We start from the raw sequence: 14,562 nt of genomic DNA on the forward strand, positions 1-14,562 counted from the left end.
GACCCCCCACCGTTCCTGAGTCCGCTTGTAAGGCCCCAGCGTCATGCTGAGGGCTTTGCAGAACCCTGGGAGGGCTTCTGTTCCTGGGCAGGGGCTGCTTGCTGCCCTCTCTTACCCCTTCCTCTGCCCCGAGGCAGATATGACTGTCCTTTTGTCCGCTTGTTCTTATAGGAACGAAAGGACTGCGGCTGAAAAGACGGTGTCTTTTTCTGTTGGGAGGGGGTCTGAGGTAAAAAAGTGGATTTTCCGGCAGTTGCAGTAGCCACCAGATCCGATAGACCGACGCCAAATAATTCCTCCCCTTTATACGGCAATACTTCCATATGTCGTTTGGAATCCGCATCACCTGACCACTGTCGCGTCCATAAACTCCTTCTGGCAGATATGGACATCGCATTTACTCTCGATGCCAGAGTGCAAATATCTCTCTGCGCATCTCGCATATAAAGGAAGGCATCCTTTAATTGCTCTATAGTCAATAAAATACTGTCCCTATCCAGGGTATCAATATTTTCAGTCAGGGAATCCAACCAGACGACCCCAGCACTGCACATCCAGGCTGAGGCGATGGCTGGTCGCAGTATAACACCAGTATGAGTGTATATACTTTTCAGGGTAGTTTCCAGCCTCCTATCAGCTGGATCCTTGAGGGCGGCCGTATCAGGAGACGGTAACGCCACTTGTTTTGATAAGCGTGTGAGCGCCTTATCCACCCTAGGGGGTGTTTCCCAGCGCGCCCTAACCTCTGGCGGGAAAGGGTATAATGCTAATAACTTTTTTGAAATTAGCATTTTTCTATCTGGGTTAACCCACGCTTCATCACATACATCATTTAATTCCTCTGATTCAGGAAAAACTACAGGTAGTTTTTTCACCCCCCACATAATACCCCTTTTTGTGGTACTTGTAGTATCAGAGATATGCAAAGCCTCCTTCATTGCCGTGATCATATAACGTGTGGCCCTACTTGAAAATACGTTTGTTTCATCACCGTCGACACTAGATTCAGTGTCTGTGTCTGGGTCTGTGTCGACCGACTGAGGTAAAGGGCGCTTTACAGCCCCTGACGGTGTCTGAGACGCCTGGGCAGGTACTAACTGGTTTGCCGGCCGTCTCATGTCGTCAACTGATTTTTGTAATGTGCTGACATTATCACGTAATTCCATAAACAAAGCCATCCATTCCGGTGTCGACTCCCTGGGGGGTGACATCACCATTATCGGCAATTGCTCTGCCTCCACGCCAACATCGTCCTCATACATGTCGACACACACGTACCGACACACAGCAGACACACAGGGAATGCTCTTATCGAAGACAGGACCCCACTAGCCCTTTGGGGAGACAGAGGGAGAGTTTGCCAGCACACACCCAAGCGCTATAATATATATGGGAACAACCCTATATAAGTGTTGTTCCTTATAGCCGCTTAAATATATAAAAATATCGCCAAACTATGCCCCCCCTCTCTGTTTTACCCTGTTTCTGTAGTGCAGTGCAGGGGAGAGTCCTGGGAGCCTTCCTCACAGCGGAGCTGAGCAGGAAAATGGCGCTGTGTGCTGAGGAGAATAAGCCCTGCCCCCTATTCCGGCGGGCTTTTCTCCCGGAGTTTTAGACATTTGGCATGGGTTAAATACATACATATAGCCTTAATGGCTATATGTGATGTATTCTTTTGCCATAAAAGGTATTATAAATTGCTGCCCAGGGCGCCCCCAGCAGCGCCCTGCACCCTCCGTGACCGTCTGGTGTGAAGTGTGTGACAACAATGGCGCACAGCTGCAGTGCTGTGCGCTACCTTCATGAAGACTGAAGAGCCTTCTGCCGCCTGTTTCCGGACCTTCAATCTTCAGCATCTGTAAGGGGGGTCGGCGGCGCGGCTCCGGGACGAACCCCAGGGTGAGACCTGTGTTCCGACTCCCTCTGGAGCTAATGGTGTCCAGTAGCCTAAGAATCCAATCCATCCTGCACGCAAGTGAGTTGAAATTCTCTCTCCTAAGTCCCTCGATGCAGTGAGCCTGTTGCCAGCAGGACTCACTGAAAATAAAAAACCTAAAAAAACTTTTTCTAAGCAGCTCTTTAGGAGAGCCACCTAGATTGCACCCTGCTCGGACGGGCACAAAAACCTAACTGAGGCTTGGAGGAGGGTCATAGGGGGAGGAGCCAGTACACACCATGTGATCCTAAAAGCTTACTTTTTGTGCCCTGTCTCCTGCGGAGCCGCTATTCCCCATGGTCCTGACGGAGTCCCCAGCATCCACTTAGGACGTTAGAGAAAAGCCAGATCCGCATAAAATATGTTGAAAAGCCAGATTCACATAATACACTTCAGTTCCCCCATGTGTCACTCCAGCCAGCACCCTCCTGTGTCACTCCAGCCAGCACCCGCCTGTGTCACTCCAGCCAGCTCCTCCATGTGTATTTGGCTCCCTCAGTCCTCAGTCTACGTAGTGCTGCTGCATGTCTGGCTGCAGTGCAGCGGTTTACAGCTCTCTTGTGGTCATGTGACTGAGTGTTGGGAGCCACATTTGAATAAAGAAAGAGCCACGCGTTGACCACCACTGCACCAAGTGATATAGTAAACAACGTTGCTCATTTTTACCCTTCCTGTGTACGATGTAGATGAAGAATGATGCGCCATCCACCCCCCACCCCCCCTTCCCGGGGCCATTATCTACTCTTGGTGTCGGCTGTGCATGCCACTCAATATGGACTCATCCTCCAAAGCTGCTTGCACGGGCCATGATGTCACTGTGCTATGTCGCTAGCCCATGTCGGGCGGCAAGGGCCGGGAGTAGGACCCACTAGACGATGTCGCTCATAGAGCACATTGCCTACTGTACCTTTAGAGTCCACAGACACCTGTAGGCGTATGAAGTGTTCTGTTAAAGCAGGACAGCCCCATGTCTGGGCCGAGTACAGGGAGTAACGGTGACGGAAGACTAACACGAGACACTGAAACTATAACCTAGTGGTGTCTTCTTCAGGACACTTCTAACTCCCAGAGATCCTGCAGAGAGAAGCCAGTAAGTCTGTACAACACACAGAACCCATCAGAGTGACATGTGCTTCATGTGTGTTCCTGTGAGCCTATGGGGCCAATTCAATGTAACGCAATATCATGCCTATTACAGTGCTTGGGAAAATTGCAAGGATGCTGGTTGGGAGATACGGTTTCTTTATGGCACATCTCGTAGAACTGAAGTGTCCTCTTAATGCTGTTCTACAGATGTGCCTGGTTAGGATGATCCCAGTACGACTTACAAGTACAAGTGTCCTGGGCATGTGGTGGTCTTGTTGAGGAGGGGATGCAGCTTTCCCCAGAGCACAGAGTCTGTGTTGCACTAAGGAGCTGGCTGTAGAGTAGATTTTCATTTGAAGAGCTGTTGCTGCCTTCAGAATACATTGAATTAGAACACGTGGTGCATATTATACATGGTTAATAAAATAAAGCACCTTCGTAATGGTTACATGGGTCAGTAACAATGATTAAGATTCGTCTAAGATGTTCCGGAAGCAGTGGTCGTGTTGCAGAAGATTGTACGTGGCGGCAGAGAGAGAACTCGCTCCGCTACCTTCTGCTCTACAGATGGGCTGTGGGTCTGCGATATCTTGGAAGGCACAGACTTTCCCATTTGTCCTGTCACGCTCCAGGACATTACACCATGTTTGGCCCAGTCTGTCTACATACACTGAAAATATAGGATTGTGCATCAATGGGAGATCACCACATTTGTGTCTTCAAGCTGCGCAATGTTAGAACGTCACCTACAGCCGCAACTTGTTACAGGACGATTCAATGAGCAATCAAGAAACAGCAAATACGGAATTCGTTTTCTGTTGTCCGGTGGTAGCGACACATTTGCGTTGACGTGGCCATGTATTTTAGCTCCCCGGGACCTGGTGCTCACATGCTCAGGTTTGTCTGTACGTATGTATATTATATACAGTATATTATTTCTGCCACCAGTAAGGGGGCTTGTTGTGTAAGTAGGATATAATATCCACAACAATGATCACACGTTATAACTGAAGCTGCACTGTATAATACAATCATTTCATTTATTCAGCGATTAGCCCACAGCAGCACTCAAGGCATTTTACATTCGCAACTGAAGAAACACAAGGATACAAAATAAACATACAAAGGATTAAACAGCGTACAGAAAGAAAGCTGGGACTTGGTTACTATGCAGGCAGATGTGGATTGTTGAAACGCGTGGGGAAACAGGAAAGTTATGAGTCTGATTTTGAAGATTTCTCAAGAGGCTTCTCCAACTGGACAGCAAATGTCACAGGGAACTTGCTGCAAAGCCAAGAAACTAACCATATATGAAGTCTAGGTATTGGTCCTCATTCTGAGTTGATCGCTAGCTGCCGTTGTTCGCTGCGTAGCGATCAGTTAAAAAAACAGCAAAACTGCGCATGCATATGCACCGCAATGCACACGCGCGGCGTACAGGTACAAAGAGCATTGTGGTTTTGCACAGGTTCTAGGACGCTTTCAGTTGCACTGGTGAACGCAGGGAGATTGAGAGGAAGTGGGAGATTCTGGGTTTCAACTGACCGTTTTCTGGGAGTGGTTGGAAAAACGCAGGCGTGGCCGGGCGTTTGCTGGGCGGGTATCTGATGTCATTACCGTGTCATTCGTCGATGCAATCATCGCACAGATTAAGTAACTATAGGGCTGGTCTTGTTCTGCACAAAATGTGTTTACTGCCGTGCGGCTGCACAGGCGTTCGCACTGCTGCAAAGCGAAAATACACTCCCCCGTGGGCGGCGACTATGTGTTTGCACGGCTGCTAAAAGTAGCTAGCGAGCAATCAACTTGGAATGAGGGCCAATGTTAGTTCTTTATTGGCGGATGGATGGATGTGAGCAAGTGGGAGTATAGGAAATCAGTTACTACTTCAAGTACCCCGGTCCCTGGTTATGAAGGGCTATAAGGGTCAATAATCTTGGAACAGATTTGTAAAGTTCCAGGCAGCCAGTGAACTGGAGGACAGGTACTCTGTGCCAAAAATGCAGCTGGCTAGGATGCGGTATAGCTGCTGTATGTTTTCTGGCACACAGGGGTAGAGCGAGCCGCAGTAGTCAAAACATGAGCACATAAGAATTATATGTATACTGTCTACGTAAGTCACTCCTTATCATACTGCAGTTAAGCATTGTTTGTGTAAATTAAACTCTCCTTTTGGGAAAAAAAACCCTCACCATCTAGTGAAACCACACCCCTTTCTAGATGAACCACTCACCATCTAGTGAAACCACACCCCTTTCTAGATGAACCACTCACCATCTAGTGAAACCACACCCCTTTCTAGATGAACCACTCACCATCTAGTGAAACCACACCCATTTTTAGAAGAACTACACCCATTATTGGGACTACCACATTTAGGGCTCAATTCAATTAGACGTGATTTACTCACATTCACTATTTGGCACACACTTCTGGTATACTCATACTCAGATTTTTGTTTGTAACCCCATGGTGAATGAGTTGTGGTTCCGTTGGTGCCCTTTCTACACCACCTCATTTTTTTCATTAAAGTGACACAATGCACTTCTTCAGGTGTGTGGTGCTTCTCTGTCTCCTTATTCCCAGAAAACATCCCGATATCACATTTTGGGCAAATTAGGATATTTTTGGAGACCTTTAAGTGGCAATACTTATGCCTCAAGATATCTGCCCATTCCCCAGCAAACTGCAACAATAGCCCTGACGGTGGGTTATAGATGGGAGCAAATAAGGGTCTGCTGAGCAGTGTTTGTCTGCACCTGTGTGACACCCCTTATACAGTTTGTGAAGAGCTGATTGGTTGGTAGTGGTTACAGCATTTTTTATTTATTTATTTTCTACACAGTTCTCAGAAATCTTCCCAACGCCACATTCTACAAAAAGTCATTACTACTAGGGGCCCACACTTACCAATCCCCGTGTTGGCACTGACCACCAGCATGGCAAAGTCAGGACAGTAGCTGGTCAGGCCAAAGATGGTCGTCTTCAAGTACTTGTGGTGGCCAGCCAGGTCTATGAACGTGATCATCTTGGAGGCACTTTCACAGATCTGCTCTGCAGTGCGAGACTCACTGTAATTCACCACCTGCCCAAATAGAAGGCACAGACTGGTCAGACTGGCCACCAGAGGGCATCAGAGGTATAATGACCACCTCAAGAAAACATCATCCAGTCTACTCCACTCTTACATTGCTACAGGTGAAGATTCATTTTTACCTGTCACTATCCATGAGCCCCAAGGCGGGGAAAATGTCAATTCTAGGCATGAATAATGTTACCCCAATCAGGTGTGGATAATTTGCAACCTGAAAACCCCTGGAGAGCATTGCTGCCATTACCCTCCACCCAGGCCTGCTCTCACCTCCCCTTTGCTATTGAACCCGAGGATCTCGAAGCTTATGCTGGATGTCCGACCGGACTGGATCTCATGCAGGTGGCGAAAGAGATTGAGTCTGGCCCGACCACGGCCATTATCCAGCTCCCCTTGTGTGAGCACTCCCAGCAGAGTAGACTTTCCAGAGTCCACGTTTCCCAGAACAGCAACTCGCAGGTCCAGAAACTAAAAAGACAATGTATTATTATTATCATCCCGTATTTAGCAATTGTTCACACAATCCTGTGCAACCAGGGGTAATAGTGGATAACGGAAGAGGGAGCTAGAGTGGTCACTTTGGGAAGGGAATAACTCTTAGACTATAGCTGGATATGAGCTGGACTATGGCCTACTCTCCAACCTCAAAAGTTCTCAAGACTGCACCCCCAGTATGCTTCTACTCCCCAATATCCTTTCCCACTTCAACCTACTCTATCACCATCTTAAACCTCCCTTCTGCAACTTTGACTACTTAGCCTCCTCTGTTCCCTGTCTGAGCTGCTAAGCCTAACCACCCCCTCGCTCTAGAATGCAAGCGCTCACAGGCAGGGCCCTCTGCCCTACGTGGCCTATTTGGGTAACAGACAAAAACCCATGGTAAGTGCACCCGTGATAAGCCCAGCAGCTAACTGAGTATGCCACTCAGTCATCCTGTTTGTTCCTGCCACGCCTCACACGGAATTGTTGTCTGTAGGTCACGTAGTCTGTTCTGTTAATTCCATCCATGCATTTATTATACTGTCGGCTGCACTCGCACCTGGTTAAGTATACTGTTATCATGGTGTGTATTGTACTTAACGCTCTGTTATACTGCAAAGTCCCCCTTCCTGTACAGCAATGTAGACACTTTGCAGGCAGCTTATACTGTACATCTATATGCCAAACCCTCACTCACTCACTCGCTGACTGACTGACTCATCACTAGGGGTCTATTTACTAAGCCTTAGATGGAGGTAAAGTGGACAGAGATAAAGTACCAGCCAATCAGCTCCTAAATGTCATTTTTCAAACCTAGCTTGTGGCATGGCAGTTAGGAGCTGATTGGCTGGTACTTTAACTCCATCCAAGACTTAGTAAATGGACCCCATGTTAGGAAGATGAAATGTAACATTGGTATTCTTCAGGTGGGAAATAGGAAAACTACGTAATTAGAATCTTAAAAAACCTCCCACAATGGGATGAAAAGGGGGTTGACATAATGACATCATTACCGATGCGTGGCTTGCGTTGCGTGAACGATAACACCCAAACAGACAATCGGATAAAAATTTGGATTGCACCTCCAGTGTGTAGAATTTATTAAACTACAAAAATGGACCAGTCACTTTTTACCGTATCGGCAACGGGTGCTCCTCGGTAACGCCAAGAACCATGGATTAATCTTTACTTACATTAAACATGTCTCAAATTTACATCTCTATAGAGTTACCAAATTTTTAACACTTCTTTATATGTACAACCGTGAAAATCAGAAACTCCCGTGCGAAGGACAGGTACAACAGCTAGTAAAAGATAATAGGGAATGAGTACCCGCTAGTTACAAGAAGCCATTGTGAGGGCAATAACTTGAAGCAGGCAATAATTCAAGAAATGACGACACTGGAGCAGGCGAGATATTATGGAGCGGGAGAGGAGGAGGGGCGATGACTATTTACTGGAAATGGGAGGAGTATCTTCTGGTAGGGCAATGAGATGGAAGGATTCTGACTGACAGGAGCAGGTGGAATACTACTAGGTACACACTAGATCATTACTCAGTGGCTCAGATAGGGTGACGTCAGCACAATGTCCTACATGGTGGATGATAATTACGGGACTGCAGTATGGTACCTGTTGGTTGTCCGGAACCTTCCGTATTAGGACCTCCGTAATCTTCCTAGGGGACTTGCTGTCATAATCCACCTCCCGCTCCCGCAGCACCGTGATGTCTGCTCCAACCCTACAATCACAGATGACGTGTCAGCGCAAGTGGCAAGGACCCCAATAAGACACAAAACACAGGCAACATGGAAAATTCAGTACTTCTCGGCCATGCGGTGCAACGTGTGTAGCGATGCCCTCATCTCCTCCTCCGATAGCCCCACCAAGAGTCCATTATCCTCTACACCAATCTGGTACACCGCCTCGCCTCGCCCCTCCTGCAGCCGCCACTTCATCTGGGTCACCAGGTGCTCAAAGCGATACTGAGAGGGGTTCACCAGCTTCAGCTATAGGAGAGGAGAGACTCCTGTAATATGGCTGCTCCATCACACAGATAGGGACGGGGGTCTCGCGGCAGACAGTTACACTCACCTTGTACTCTATGTTTCCTTCCTCTGCCTGTAACAAAGCAGAACCAACATGACAGCGGTCAGACACCTACATACACCCCACGCTGCATATAGACCTTCATGTATACATGTATATCAGGGACATAAACAGTTAACACCGTTTTGTCTGAAACCCGAGCAATCTGTAAAATAACATTTCAAAATTGTCACTCCCAGGAAGAGTTCAGCTCAGTCCACATTATACTGACCTTTCAGTTCTCAGGCAAGGGAGGCTAATCATACCCACTAGTGGCATCAATCATTAGGTGGCAGGCAGGGAGGGGGATTAATCATACCCACTGCTAAGTCGAACCCGTGATAGGCAGACAGGGGGTTAATCATACCCATCAGAGACAGCCAGGCAAGAAAGGGGTTAATCATACTCACAAGTGACAGGAAGGCAGGGAGTTAATCGCACCCACCAGTCACAGGCAGGCAGGGAGGGGCTAGCGGTATAGCCGGCGACACGTCACCAGGATTTCTTATAAAACTTAACCCTTTGATGGCTAAAGTAAAGAAACTTTTTCCCACCATCATATGCTGTACCTCCAGTCACTGTACATACAGTATGCTGTACCTCCAGTCACTGTACATATGCTGTACCTCCAGTCACTGTACATATGCTGTACCTCCAGTCACTGTACACACAGTATGCTGTACCTCCAGTCACTGTACATACAGTATGCTGTACCTATAGTCACTGTACATATGCTGTACCTATAGTCACTGTACATACAGTATGCTGTACCTCCAGTCACTGTACATATGCTCTATCACAGGTCACTGTACATATGCTGTACCTTAAGTCACTGTACATACAGTATGCTCTACCTATAGTCACTGTACATACAGTATGCTGTACCTCCAGTCACTGTACATACAGTATGCTGTACCCCCAGTCACTGTACATACAGTATGCTGTACCCCCAGTCACTGTACATACAGTATGCTGTACCCCCAGTCACTGTACATACAGTATGCTGTACCTATAGTCACTGTACATACAGTATGCTGTACCCCCAGTCACTGTACATACAGTATGCTGTACCCCCAGTCACTGTACATACAGTATGCTGTACCCCCAGTCACTGTACATACAGTATGCTGTACCCCCAGTCACTGTACATACAGTATGCTGTACCCCCAGTCACTGTACATACAGTATGCTGTACCCCCAGTCACTGTACATACAGTATGCTGTACCTCCAGTCACTGTACATACAGTATGCTGTACCCCCAGTCACTGTACATACAGTATGCTGTACCTCCAGTCACTGTACATACAGTATGCTGTACCTCCAGTCACTGTACATATGCTCTATCACAGGTCACTGTACATATGCTGTACCTTAAGTCACTGTACATACAGTATGCTGTACCTCCTGTCACTGTACATACAGTATGTTGTACCATCAGTCACTGTACATACAGTATGCTCTACCTATAGTCACTGTACATACAGTATGCTGTACCTCCAGTCACTGTACACACAGTATGCTGTACCTATAGTCACTGTACATACAGTATGCTGTACCCCCAGTCACTGTACATACAGTATGCTGTACCCCCAGTCACTGTACATACAGTATGCTGTACCTCCTGTCACTGTACATACAGTATGTTGTACCCCCAGTCACTGTACATACAGTATGTTGTACCCCCAGTCACTGTACATACAGTATGCTGTACCCCCAGTCACTGTACATACAGTATGCTGTACCCCCAGTCACTGTACATACAGTATGCTGTACCCCCAGTCACTGTACATACAGTATGCTGTACCCCCAGTCACTGTACATACAGTATGCTGTACCTATAGTCACTGTACATACAGTATGCTGTACCCCCAGTCACTGTACATACAGTATGCTGTACCCCCAGTCACTGTACATACAGTATGCTGTACCTATAGTCACTGTACATACAGTATGCTGTACCCCCAGTCACTGTACATACAGTATGCTGTACCTATAGTCACTGTACATACAGTATGCTGTACCATCAGTCACTGTACATACAGTATGCTGTACCTCCTGTCACTGTACATACAGTATGCTGTACCTCCAGTCACTGTACATACAGTATGCTGTACCCCCAGTCACTGTACATACAGTATGCTGTACCTATAGTCACTGTACATACAGTATGCTGTACCCCCAGTCACTGTACATACAGTATGCTGTACCTATAGTCACTGTACATACAGTATGCTGTACCTCCAGTCACTGTACACACAGTATGCTGTACCCCCAGTCACTGTACATACAGTATGCTGTACCCCCAGTCACTGTACATACAGTATGCTGTACCCCCAGTCACTGTACATACAGTATGCTGTACCCCCAGTCACTGTACATACAGTATGCTGTACCCCCAGTCACTGTACATACAGTATGCTGTACCCCCAGTCACTGTACATACAGTATGCTGTACCTATAGTCACTGTACATACAGTATGCTGTACCTCCAGTCACTGTACACACAGTATGCTGTACCCCCAGTCACTGTACATACAGTATGCTGTACCCCCAGTCACTGTACATACAGTATGCTGTACCTATAGTCACTGTACATACAGTATGCTGAACCCCCAGTCACTGTACATACAGTATGCTGTACCCCCAGTCACTGTACATACAGTATGTTGTACCATCAGTCACTGTACATACAGTATGCTGTACCTCCAGTCACTGTACATACAGTATGCTGTACCCCCAGTCACTGTACATACAGTATGCTGTACCTCCAGTCACTGTACATACAGTATGCTGTACCCCCAGTCACTGTACATACAGTATGCTGTACCTCCAGTCACTGTACATACAGTATGCTGTACCCCCAGTCACTGTACATACAGTATGCTGTACCCCCAGTCACTGTACATACAGTATGCTGTACCTCCAGTCACTGTACATACAGTATGCTGTACCCCCAGTCACTGTACATACAGTATGCTGTACCTCCAGTCACTGTACATACAGTATGCTGTACCTCCTGTCACTGTACATACAGTATGTTGTACCATCAGTCACTGTACATACAGTATGTTGTACCATCAGTCACTGTACATACAGTATGCTGTACCCCCAGTCACTGTACATACAGTATGCTGTACCCCCAGTCACTGTACATACAGTATGCTGTACCTATAGTCACTGTACATACAGTATGCTGTACCCCCAGTCACTGTACATACAGTATGCTGTACCCCCAGTCACTGTACATACAGTATGCTGTACCCCCAGTCACTGTACATACAGTATGCTGTACCTATAGTCACTGTACATACAGTATGCTGTACCCCCAGTCACTGTACATACAGTATGTTGTACCATCAGTCACTGTACATACAGTATGCTGTACCTATAGTCACTGTACATACAGTATGCTGTACCCCCAGTCACTGTACATACAGTATGCTGTACCCCCAGTCACTGTACATACAGTATGCTGTACCTATAGTCACTGTACATACAGTATGCTGTACCCCCAGTCACTGTACATACAGTATGCTGTACCCCCAGTCACTGTACATACAGTATGCTGTACCTATAGTCACTGTACATACAGTATGCTGTACCTCCTGTCACTGTACATACAGTATGTTGTACCATCAGTCACTGTACATACAGTATGCTGTACCTATAGTCACTGTACATACAGTATGCTGTACCTATAGTCACTGTACATACAGTATGCTGTACCCCCAGTCACTGTACATACAGTATGCTGTACCCCCAGTCACTGTACATACAGTATGCTGTACCCCCAGTCACTGTACATACAGTATGCTGTACCTATAGTCACTGTACATACAGTATGCTGTACCTCCAGTCACTGTACATACAGTATGTTGTACCATCAGTCACTGTACATACAGTATGCTGTACCTCCTGTCACTGTACATACAGTATGCTGTACCCCCAGTCACTGTACATACAGTATGCTGTACCTCCTGTCACTGTACATACAGTATGCTGTACCCCCAGTCACTGTACATACAGTATGCTGTACCTATAGTCACTGTACATACAGTATGCTGTACCCCCAGTCACTGTACATACAGTATGCTGTACCCCCAGTCACTGTACATACAGTATGCTGTACCTATAGTCACTGTACATACAGTATGCTGTACCTCCTGTCACTGTACATACAGTATGTTGTACCATCAGTCACTGTACATACAGTATGCTGTACCTATAGTCACTGTACATACAGTATGCTGTACCATCAGTCACTGTACATTTATACTATATAATGGGTTTCCCAAACTCGGTCCTCAAGGCACGTAACAGTCCAGATTTTAAGGATATCCAATCCTAATCACAGATTAAACCAAACTGACTGAGGAACTAATAAAGTCACCTGTGCACAGACTGGACTGTAGGATGCCTGTAGGACACCGTCTGGGAAACACTGACATATAGGATAACACTTTATTATTTATACACACATATATGCACCAGGCAAACTGTGCTCCTATACTGGGTGGCACTGAGCACATTGGGGAATGAGGCACCCACACCTCTATACAGGGGCAGGCACCAGGCACCTCTAGATGCACATGCACCTTCTGCTACTATAAAGGGGGCACCCTGCACCTAGATACAGGGACGGGCACCCTGAACATTGATACAGGGATGGCACCAGGCACCCTGCTCCTCGATAAAAGGATGGGCACCAGGCACCTTGCTTCTCTGTACCGGGATGGGCAACAGGCATCCTGCTCCTTCATACAGAGACGGGCACCTGGCACCCTGCAACTCGATACGGGGACGGGCACCTGCGCCTCAGTACAGGTATAGGCACCTCTACATGGTGTCACAAGTACCTTGTGCTACTAAGAGGGGGGCGCCCTGCGCCTCTATACGTGGGTGAGCACCAGGCACTCTGCGCCTCTATAATGGGGTCACCCTGAACTTCTATATGGGGGCACTGGTCAGCCCATGTCCATACCCTCCAACATGACCCGCCCCACTAGGTACAAAATGCTCTGTTTCTGGACTTCCCTCTTAATTTATGATTGCTATCACCTGTGAAGAAACAGCTTTCATATCATTTAACTAGTTCAACACAGGCGATGGAAATCATAAATTAAGAGGGAAGTCCAGGAACAGAGCATTTTGTACCTAGTGGGGCGGGTCATGTTGGAGGGTCTGCATGTCTCTGTCTGGGAGCACTGGGCAGGCTGCACCTCCATAAAGGGGGGCATCCCGAGCATCTACATGGGAGCACCGGGGACCCTGCACCTGTATATGGGGGCAGCTCTCACCTCCGGGGGTAGGTAGGGCGGGTTGTTGCTCCGGCCCCGGCTCTTGCCGGATTTCTTGGCCTTGGTTGCCGGTTTCCCCCTTATCCCGGCTCCCCCACTTCCTCCGCCCGGGCCGAACAGCTCGAACACCCGCGGCTCCATCAATAAGGTCCTGCGGCACTGAGCGCCCGGCGCGGGCATCGGCTTACCCTACCGGACACAGCTCTAAGTAGACACCGAGCAGCGGGGTACATAACCGGGCCAGGACACGCCCACCTGCCGTCACCGAGCAGCCAATCCACACCGCCCACCGGCAACACGCTCCGCCCTCTTGTTTGGAACCTGAGAGCCACGCCTATTTATTACGCCCACAAGCCGGCCGCTTATCAGAGATTGAGCTATATAGCTCCACCCACATAGACCGCTAGCACTCAGGACACGCCCCTTTATTATTGCATCTTGCGCGCAGTGCATCATGGGAGGCTCGCTAGGATTGTTTAGCAACAGAACCGTTGCGGATGGGCTCAGGAGAGTGCGGGGTCTGTGTTCCGTGGCGAGAGATACAGTTACAGCCAATCAGCTCCTTACAGCTCGTCTTCAAACA

The 14,562-nt window shown here is 47.7% G+C and overlaps 1 protein-coding gene across 1 annotated transcript in view; it reads right to left on the reverse strand.

Moving 5' to 3' along the window:
• Window positions 1-14,309, reverse strand: part of GTPBP2 (GTP binding protein 2) — a 41,629-nt gene extending 27,320 nt beyond the window's left edge. Inside the window, exons 1-6 of the mRNA XM_063918793.1 lie at window positions 13,980-14,309; window positions 8,688-8,714; window positions 8,418-8,602; window positions 8,226-8,334; window positions 6,384-6,581; window positions 5,933-6,107 (exon numbers count right to left, since the gene is read on the reverse strand). Coding sequence (XP_063774863.1) covers window positions 5,933-6,107; window positions 6,384-6,581; window positions 8,226-8,334; window positions 8,418-8,602; window positions 8,688-8,714; window positions 13,980-14,159 — 874 coding nt within the window. The 5' untranslated portion in view covers window positions 14,160-14,309. The remainder of the gene's footprint in view (window positions 1-5,932; window positions 6,108-6,383; window positions 6,582-8,225; window positions 8,335-8,417; window positions 8,603-8,687; window positions 8,715-13,979) is intronic.
• Between the last annotated feature and the right edge of the window lie 253 nt (window positions 14,310-14,562).

This window comes from Pseudophryne corroboree, chromosome 4 (assembly GCF_028390025.1).
Source record: "Pseudophryne corroboree isolate aPseCor3 chromosome 4, aPseCor3.hap2, whole genome shotgun sequence".
In the NCBI taxonomy this organism is placed as follows: domain Eukaryota; kingdom Metazoa; phylum Chordata; class Amphibia; order Anura; family Myobatrachidae; genus Pseudophryne; species Pseudophryne corroboree.